The sequence below is a fragment of the Octopus bimaculoides genome, chromosome 10, assembly GCF_001194135.2.
Source record: "Octopus bimaculoides isolate UCB-OBI-ISO-001 chromosome 10, ASM119413v2, whole genome shotgun sequence".
Taxonomy (NCBI): domain Eukaryota; kingdom Metazoa; phylum Mollusca; class Cephalopoda; order Octopoda; family Octopodidae; genus Octopus; species Octopus bimaculoides.
Window position 1 is genome coordinate 31,959,408 of NC_068990.1, and position 10,524 is coordinate 31,969,931.

The 10,524-nt window shown below is 34.4% G+C and overlaps 1 protein-coding gene across 2 annotated transcripts in view; it reads right to left on the bottom strand.

The window, feature by feature from the left end:
- Positions 1-10,524, bottom strand: part of LOC106874542 (ras-related protein Rab-18A) — a 50,819-nt gene that overhangs the window by 11,566 nt on the left and 28,729 nt on the right. The window contains exons 3-6 of one of the 2 annotated variants that reach the window (XM_014922309.2): positions 8,107-8,168; positions 6,365-6,437; positions 5,019-5,137; positions 3,373-3,402 (exon numbers count right to left, since the gene is read on the bottom strand). In XM_014922309.2, the coding sequence (XP_014777795.1) occupies positions 3,373-3,402; positions 5,019-5,137; positions 6,365-6,437; positions 8,107-8,168 (284 nt within the window). The remainder of the gene's footprint in view (positions 1-3,372; positions 3,403-5,018; positions 5,138-6,364; positions 6,438-8,106; positions 8,169-10,524) is intronic. The other variant, XM_014922310.2, reaches the window with a different exon arrangement.

The following is a 10,524-nucleotide window of genomic DNA, read 5'->3' on the forward strand; positions in this document are numbered from 1 at the left end:
GCCACGCTCGAAATGGTGTCTTTTATGTGCCACCCGCACAAGAGCCAGTCCAGGGGCACTGGCAACGATCTTACTTGGCTTGCCGGGTCTTCTCACGCACAGCACATTTCCAAAGGTACGACGGTTTCTGTTTCCGTGTACCAAATCCACTGACAAGGCTTTGGTCGGCCCAAGGCTATAGTAGAAGACACTTGCCCAAGGTGCCACGCAGTGAGACTGAACCCGGAACCATGTGGTTGGTAAGCAAGCTACTTACCACACAGTCACTCCTAAAATATACATATACATACATTGGTAACTAAAGGGGACTTAATATTTGATGATGAAGGACAACACAACACAAAGAGCAGAAAGCCTATAAAAATAATGACCAACCTCATTTTACAAAAAAAAAATAGAAACAAGGCTGAAAAGGAAGGATAAAGGCCAAGATTCAGCTAAATTTATGCAAAATAAGATCATCACTGTAATGTATTGTTTTAGATAAATAAATGCAGTTCAATTAACTTTCATTGCCAACCTGTTCAATAACACCAGTAATTAACTATTCTTATTTAAATGGGAATATATACATAAATCTCATTACTAGGAATAATATGATTTCACTAGATAAACACTAGATGTTCAATAGCCAACATTTTATAATGTGAAATTTATTTTCTTGAAACTTTGAGATATTTTTTATTCACAGCATCATCATCATTATTATTTCTGTAATTTGTATGAAACAATGGTAGTGACTATAGACTGGAAGGATTTTCAAAACAAGAAATAGCAGTAGCAAATGAAAATATACAACAAGCATAAACTATTTGCTGGATGTAGAACTGGATACTTCAATATCCAATACTGATAACATTTCCAATAGCAGTATTGAACAAATATATCTCAGAAACATAATAGAGTAAAAAATTTTGAATATTTTGGCATTTTTCTTATGTAAATATAAAAAGCATTAGGAAATTGCCAACTACTAGAGTACAGATGAACTCCTTGGTGACTTATGCTTTTATTATCATGACCAGAACAACCACCTTTTTTTTAAGTTGTAAAAAATATTTATATATACGAGAGACCAACAATACACCCATATATAGGAAAAACATTATGACCTCTTATTTAAAAGAAGACCCCACATGAACAATATATAAAGGACATTTAAATCCTATTACCAACAAAGAAACAGACTATTCATTAATGAAGAAATGGTCAGATATAAAGCCAATTATGTTTCCAGCAATATATAACAGCAAGTCCACAAAATGGAGTGTGAGAGTAAGAAAGATTTGTGAGAGATGAACATTTGGCATTACTGTCATTCTAATTTTCATACAGAGAAAAAAAGACAACATGGTGTGGGCTGGAAATTATTACTTCCATACCATAACCAAGACTTATATTAGTTTTTTGACTGCTATTTCAATTCAGTCAAACATGCAGCAGACTTAGGTGCTATAACAACATATATAAGACAGTAAGTGCAAATAGAAAGGGGTATTGTTGGATATAAAAAAAGAAATTTTAAGGTGAAATAATCCAATGGCAAAAAGGAAATCTGCTCATGACTGCATACAAAGACAAGAAAAGAAATTAATATTCTTTTCACTTGTGCTCAAATACATGTGGAAGAAAAAGACACACCATTTGTAAACCTCAATGACAATAGCTACATGGGTGGTGTAGATCAGATGAATCAAATGAGGAACTATTACACAATTGATGGACAGGATAATAAGATGTGATAGTATCTGGTTTGGGATTTAGTAAATATGAGTATTGTGAATGTTCTTCTTTCTTATCATATACCAAATTGCAATGTGTCTCAAAAAAAAAAAAAGAAAGCATTTGAAAGACAAAAACCTCTCAGAAAGATATCCCTTGATTTCTCCCTTCATTTTATGGCGGTCAACCAAATTCAGAGATTCCAGTGCTGAGAATGCCAGCATCAAAAAAGGAAAGCTCTCAGTAGATAGGCATAAATGATATTGTAGGGTTGGTATGAGAGACCAGATTTGGCCAGTTTGAACATAAAACAAGCAGAATACTTTCGGCCAGACATGGCCGCTTTAAATGCTAAAGGATTAAACAACCATTATGATCAAGTTAGATCTTTTTAAAATCATGACAAAATTTCTTTCCAAATTACACCTAACAAACCCTGCTATTAATTTACATGCCTGATATTAAAAGAAGCAGATCAAGTATGTGTATTGAGTACATCATGTATGTGAGTATAATTAGTATATGTATGCAGAATGGTACAGCAGTAGAATAAATATCTTACAATATTTAGTTTTGTCCATCTAGACTCTGAATTCAAATACCACTGGAGTCAATATCACTTTTCATCCTTCTAATCATGTTAAACTACCGTCTTCCCCACGTAAACAATTGTGATTTTGTACCAATATAAGAAATCAGTATTACTTGCTAGGCCAAGACAATAGAGAACTGTATTGGATGTTTACAATATCCAGAGTTCTTGATTGCAATCCTGCATGGTCAACTGTGTGGAGTTAACAAAAAACATGCAACAGTTAGTCTTTTTGGGAGTCAAGAATTCATGATTGCAATCAATATAATAACACATATTAGCAGTGTATATGTAACATGTTGAGTAGCCATGCAGCCCCTCTACAGCAAGACGCCTGTTCTGCACTGGTCTTTTCTCTCATACTTTAACCATTTGCCTGCTAGCATAAAGCAACTTCTCTTGGGGTTCATAATTACGCAAGCTGCATGGATAACTCACTAGTGTTGGTGCCTCAAAAAAAAAACCCCAGTACTCACTGTTTGGCATTAGGAAAGCATCCAATTGTAGAAACCATGCCAAAGTAAATAGTGAAACAAGATGCAGTTTTTAGATCCATTAGATCCTGTCAAACTGTCCAACCTATTCCATGGTTGTTAAAATAGTTCTTTCAGTAAAGTAACAGGTGCCTGCAGCAAGCATTTACATCATGAATGAACTTCAACAAATATCTTACATTTGAAACAATTTTCAAATTCCACACAAGGTGTATGCATCTAACATCTAGTTTGTATATCGCTCCTCGTGCATATTGCACACACATCCTGCTTCTATTATAAAATGCAGAGGTATCCAGCATCTAGTATGCAATGCAAAGACACCATGTAAAAAAAAAATCAAAAACAAGGGCAATTTAAAACCTTATTTTCTTATAATAAATGGTGAGAGAAAGCTTTACATTTTTTTTTAAACCTAACTTCAGAGAAATTAACATAGAAACAAGGATTGGCAATAAGTAAGAAAAGGTATAATGAAGGAAATAGCTGAGGTACATGGGAGAGGCAGAACGACAATCAAAGCAAAACTGTGTGGTTTTTTTTAGTTGTTATTTTTTTACTCACAGCTGTAGACATTCCGTTGCTATCAACATACTGTAAAAAGACAGGGTATTAGTTGACAAAAGGGTAATAACAAATCATGCAAACAGCAGCCACTAAAACAAAACACTTGTTATCAGTAGTAATGAAAGAACTGTTGTTGTTAGTGATAAGTTACAATTTTGGGTTACCAATCCTTTAATGACAGAATTCAGAAGTTATATCAGTATTAAAAATTAAATAATGGTAAGCACATCATATTACTAATGTCACAATATTGCACTATCAATGTTATAATATTGTGTTACAGAAGTACAAAATCATATTACTGATAATACAATATCGCGTTTCTTCCTTGGGTATGAAACCCCGTCTTTCACAAAATTAGTAAAATGGTAGCAACTTTCAGTCATTAACGATAAGAATAATGATGACAATATCAGTTTCGCATTCTATAACTACAGCTTCAAGTTCAATCTCAATGGACTGTTTCTTGGACAAGTGTCTTCTACCATTACTTCAGATTAATGAAAGCTCCATGAGTTAAATTTGTTGGACAGAAGATTGTGTGGAAGCCTGCTGGGGAAGAGGGGTGGGGTTAATTTGCTCTTCTTGAATGTCTTTAGTTGAGTTCATATCTGTGTTCTTCAAACCAGTCTTAACAGCTCTGAAAAAACTACCATTCCTCCTCTATCTGCTGATAAATGCAATTTTTGTTTATTTAGCAGAATCTGAGAAGATTCATTCATTTTTATGTCTGTTTCTCCACATTTGCATAGGTTGGATGAATATATTATCCTGACATTGTTTTACAGGCAGTTGCCCTTCTTGTCACCAACCCATACCTGTTTTACAAGTTAGGGATGTTCTTATCTCATATGTCTTTGAAGATGCAAAGTCAGTAGATGACCTGTTGAAAGGGAAAAAGACAGCAACATCACTGCATGTGTATGTTGGGCTTCTTTCAGTTACTGTCTACTAAATCCTCTCATAATATTTTGATTGGCTCAGGACTATAATAGAAAATTCTTGCTTGTGCCATCCAATAAAACTAAACATAATACATGAGGTTCAGAAGCAAACACCTTAAACATGCAGCCATCCTGAGCCCTAATATACTGAATGAACAAAAAAACAAAAAGAAAAGATACTAAATGAAACAAGCATTAAAACTGCACATCAAAATTGTCTCAACATAACCACACCCTACAACTCCAACACAGTCATAACGTCTAAAACACCACCACTCCTTGCAACCCCAATACAAGTGAGCCAACAATAGTCTTTATTTGGTTACTCATGGTGCTAGAAATAGCAGCCAAATCTCATTCAAATCACAACCTACCATCTTGTATAATGCAGTCTATGCTTGAGAAAAGGAAAAAAAGAGATGTACAGATAACCTGTTGACAAAGAAAAAGAGAGTAACCTCACAACATGCAAACATATGGGCTTCTTATAGTCTCAGTCTACCAAATCCACCCACAAGGCTTTGATTGGCCCAGAACAATAGTAGAAAATTCTTGCCCAAGCCTTATAAGACTGAACATGATCCACAAAGTACAGAAGCAAATACTTTCAATCATAGACCTTCTTCATCAAGTTTGACTTGGGGTTAAACCGCAACAACCAACCCCATTGCACCCACCACTGTCCCTATTAGAACTTACCTTATCAATCTTGTTGCCTACGAGCATCTTGACCAGGTCGTGTTTAGTGGCAAAGGTCTCCAATTCATTCAGCCAGGCATCAAGCTTGCTGAATGACTGTTTACTGCACACATCATAAACTGAAACAAAAATAAGGAGAAACTGTAGAGTTCAATAAGTTAGCAATAGACAGAACCAGCCCACAGTTGTGGTTTTATAATAATAATAATAATAATAATAATAATAATAATAATGATAATAATAATCCTTTCTACTGAAGGCACAAGGCCTGAAATTTTGCAGGGAGGGGACTAGTTGATTACACTAACTCCAGTGTTTAACTGGTACTCAATAATCGGCCCTGAAAGGATAAAAGGCAAAGTCAACCTTAGCGGAATTTGAACCCAGAACATGAAGACAGACAAAATACTGCTAAGTACTTTGCCCAGTGTACTAATGATTCTGCCAGCTCACTGTCTATAATAATAATAATAATAATAATAATAATAATAATAACAACAACATTAATAATAATAATAATGGTGTGACAATAGTAAATAAACCACAAGATATAACTGTCAAACCAAGACAGAATACTCTATGTAATCATTCACTCTAAAAGAAATAGCAACCAAATCTCCTCCTTAATACACTGCTATTTTAAACTTATGGCATTCAGATTACTCTCTCAAATGTAAGGTTTATTTATTCACATTTAAAAAAAAATTAATATGTTATTGCAAAGCTTCAAGATTTTGATGATGTAATTGTTTATTTATTGAATGATATTGTTGGGCAAGTGTGAGAGGATACATCTGGTCAGTTTAAACATTAAACAGCTGATTGGTAAAACTGATAAGTCATTTTTAGCATGTATTACTGAGTTCAATTCCTAACAAGGAGATATATGCCTTTGATACTCTGCCATATCCAGGGAAAGATATGTAACATCTGTTAACACTGCAAGAGCTAGAGATAAAAACATACCCAGTGGAGTGCAGAGATTAGTGGGGAAACAAACTGTATGGAGTAGATTTAGTTAACTTTTATTTACCCTTGAGATTATCAGAATTGTATCTAGTTAAAAGAATACAGTGAGTTTTGAATATTAGGAGAGGATTGACACCTTTTATACAAACTGGTATTAATTTTATCAACCTGTGAAGGATAAAAAAAGCAAAGTTGATATCACCAGAAGTTGAATACAGAATGTAAAAGGTCATAATGAAATATCACTAGATATTTTGTCAGAGACTCTACCAATTATAATATTGGCCAATGCAATAATGCCAAAGTTAAGAAAAGAATGAATATCAATAAATTAAATTTAAAAAAAAAAAAAAGGAGAAAGTGTGCAAATATCTTACCAAGAATAACACCTTGTGCACCTCTGTAATAGCTTGGAGTTAAAGTGCGAAATCTTTCTTGACCAGCAGTGTCCTGTAAATATCACCAGGCACAGAATGGATACAATGGTTCGATAAGGAATAACTGGGAAACATTGGACAGGTATAAATAAATTCATGTAATACAGAGGTTTGAGTCACCAACCACAAATACTATACTGATTATGCCTACAATCCATTTGATCACACATATAAACTGCAGTGACAAGTTTAATCAATCACGGACACTTTAACACACCAGCTTACCACCTTACATAAAGATTCCCTCTTTTTTTCTTTTGTCCGACCTAGGTAAATGAAAATTATGCATACAGAACAAATCAGCTTTAACATTAAATTTCGTGCCACTTAGAAGTCTGTCTACATATATATTTGCTATTCCTATATTTGCTATTTCTGTATAATGCCAAGTTTATAAATTAGTAATGCGAGAATTAACACTGACAGAATTATTGTACAGCAATACATCTGATGACAGTCCTACCCTGAATTTTGCCAAGAGGCTGTGTAAATCACTTTCACTTATGCTGAATCAGGTATAAAGCTACAGTAATCCACTTTATATCAATACTCTGGATTTTGTTTGTCTTAACCTCTGTAAACAAGGCTTCTAAAAACTTGTTTTGTAGGAATGAGTTCCAAGATTTGATGTATTTCTATGAGTGCTTTACAACCTATTTCATTCTTTTAACAAAATTGAGCAAAGGCATGTCCATGAAGTGTGTTATAGAGTTACTGTTTAGACTCAGCTCAATACTGGTGAAGTAACCCTATGATCAGTAGCAGCTCAACCATGATCATCTTGGTCTTACCTCATGTATTTTGTTTCTAGGACTACACTAGTCAAAGTGTCCCACCTTTCAAGAGATTAGGTTGTAATTTAAGGGAAAGTTGAACTATGTTCTTTTCTGGGCCTCTTCTATTTTAATTGTTTGTTCATTTTCATATCCACTATACAATGATAGTAATGGAATTAAAAGTAGTATCATACTTTTAGCTCCCATTCAGTTAAAATCCATAAGAATCGAATTCAGAACTATGATCTTAAAAAATTCATCAATTTTACACTGCTCCCTCTACCTGCAGCAAGGTGAGTTGGATCATTAAGAATTGAACATGATAGCCATTGGTACACTATAGGACTAGTAAGAGGACACAAGTCACTGACCCCACCTCACCGCCCTAGCCTCTTGGCTACTATCCAATCCCTTAACAGCTTGTCATCCACAGCTATCTTACTACAACTATACTGGCCTTAGCTCCCCTCAATTTGAAACCTCTATACTTCTGGCCTTCACTCTCCTCAATCTGAAACTTCTATACTTCCCATTTAAACACCCTCATTTCATTCAAATCTTATACATTATATGAAAATACTAAGTTCCACAGAATTGCATCCTTTTGGAACTTCCACACCATCCATGTCTTATCCAACACATTCAAACCTACAACAATTCATATTAAATAATCTACACTGACCTCATTCAGTTTTCCCCCTTAGATTTCTTAGGGTAATCTAAGAAGGCATTAAATTAAGCTTTGCTCTTCATATTAACAAACAAAAATCATCTGATATAAATTTACCAGTTCTCATATTACAAAATTAACAATAGATATGCATGCTTGAGAAACATAAGTAGGAGAAATAGCAAAATAGCAAACTGCACTACTAGAAGGAAAGCCAGCATTAGTTTCTTACTCACCCAGATGGCAAGCTTTGCTTTATTTCCATCCACTGCCAAAGTCTTAACTTTGAAGTCAACACCTGTCAAAATATGTTATTCTAGTCAGTCAAAATATCAACAGGTACAGAAGAAAGAGACTATTCAGTTAGTCTGTCTATTTGTTGATGTGTGTGTGTGTGTGTGTGTGTGTGTGTGTGTGTGTGTGTGTGTGTGTGTGTGTGTGTGTGTGTGTGTGTGTGTGTGTGTGTGTGTGTGTGTGCATACATACATACACACAATCATACTTATACAAATAGGTGCATGCTTGTGTGTGTGTGTGTGTGTGTGTGTGTGTGTGTGTGTGTGTGTCTTTATAGGTGAACACAGTGTAAACTAGAAGAGTGCTCAATACAGAAGTTATATCATATTTACTGGAAGCTAAAAGCTTCATGGACTGTTATTCTTGCTTCCATTTTAAAGATGATAATGATGAACAGAACAAGGAAAGAAACCATACATAAGCAAGAAAAAAGGCATGCACACAATTACATTGTACATAAAACATTAAAAATGCAAACTGCTCAAGGAAATTAACAACGAAATATAAAGTGTTTAATGCAGCTGGTAATGAATCATATGATAAAGCTCATCAGCATTGTTTTACATCAGTTTTCCATTGGACAGGTCATGTCAGTTCAAGTCAGCTCCTATTTAGAGTTACTGCATTTCTAGAGAAATTAGAAGACCATGTCATGTTCATATGTTTCATTTTTAGTTTGTTTTCTATGGCTATAAAAGTACATTTCATTTCAAACTTGATTTACAAATATATATATACGAGATCTGATAACAAGTATTCGGACTGTTGCCATAGTTACAAAGCTAAAGCATGCAGAGTGAAGCAGCTTAGCACATACTGACCTTGAACTCTGTTGTACCTGCACACTAAGTTTTAACATTCTAGCTCACTTCCCCTGTTTACAGCAGTGCTTGGAAAGAAGGTGTGTAGCATGTGATCATCACATTGACCATGACAGAGAAAGTTGCCATGGTGATACCTACTCAGAGGCCTACGCAAAGTTGTAGAAAGTGTATGGAGAGGAGTGCATGAGCTGCACACAAGTGTTTGAGTGGTTCAGACGTTTCCAAGATGGCCAAAAAATGTTGATATTGGCGAATGTTCTGGGAGACCCGCAACCAGCATAAGTGAGAAAAACATCGCAGATGTGTGTGCAGCTGTGACGGGAACTTGTCGAATCACCATACATGAGTTATCAGAGAATGTGCAGATTAGTTACGGTTCATTTCAGACCATTATCACTAAAGATTTGGGTATGAGACATGTGTCTGCCAAGTTTGTGCCAAAACTGTTTCCAGCTCACCAAATGGACACTGAGGTTTCAGTTGCACAAGATCTCCTTGATTGTGTCAAGAACAATGAAAATTTTTTGAAATCTTTGTGCAGGCCTCTGAGTAGGTATCACCAAGCTTTTGACAAAATCTGATGCAGATTCTCTACTCAACTTTGTCTGTCATGGTCAATGCGATGATCACACACCACACACTTTCCTTCCGAGCACTGTTGTAAACAGCGGAAGTGAGCTAGAATGTTAAAAGTTAGTGCGCACGCACAGCAGAGTGCAAAGTCAATCTGTTCCAAGTGGCTTAATTCTCCATGCTTTAGCTTCGTTACTATAGCAACAGACCAGATACTTATTGATCAGACCACATATATTTAGCATGGTTTATATATATATATATATATATATATATATGTATATATATAAATATATAATTATATTAAAGGGTGTGGATAAACCCCACCAACACGCTAGAAATAGACACACCCTTTAATATATTATATATTATATATTAGTATAAATTGTTACCCATATGGTTTTATTACATGCTGGTCACTTAATAAAATCATTAAAATGGTTTTATCTTTAATTTTGTATAAATACATATTTTTACTCCTGATCAAATTACATTCACTGTGATATTATTTTGATCGTAAAAGCACGTGGTTGAGATATAAAAAAATTAGATTTATCTAGTGTATATGTGTATGTATATAATCATGCAGATATATGTTGTTCATATGGGTATGTATAAATATTTGCATTTATATACTACGGGCATATTGTACTGATGACAACAAGTGGTATCACAACCCTTAACCAGAAATTGATCTACAATTAATCACTTTTAAAAAATGTTATTCATTTATTCATCTGCCTGGTTACAACCTGTGCTAACGGAGTGTAAATGCGGTTTTTAGAGCCATTTGGCATCTATTTCTAATATATAATTATATATTAGTATAAATTGTTATCTGTACGACGGTTTTATTAAACGATGGTCACTTGATAAGATCATTAAAATGGTTTTATCCTTAATTTTCTGTGTGTGTATATATATATATATATATATATATATATATATATATATATATAT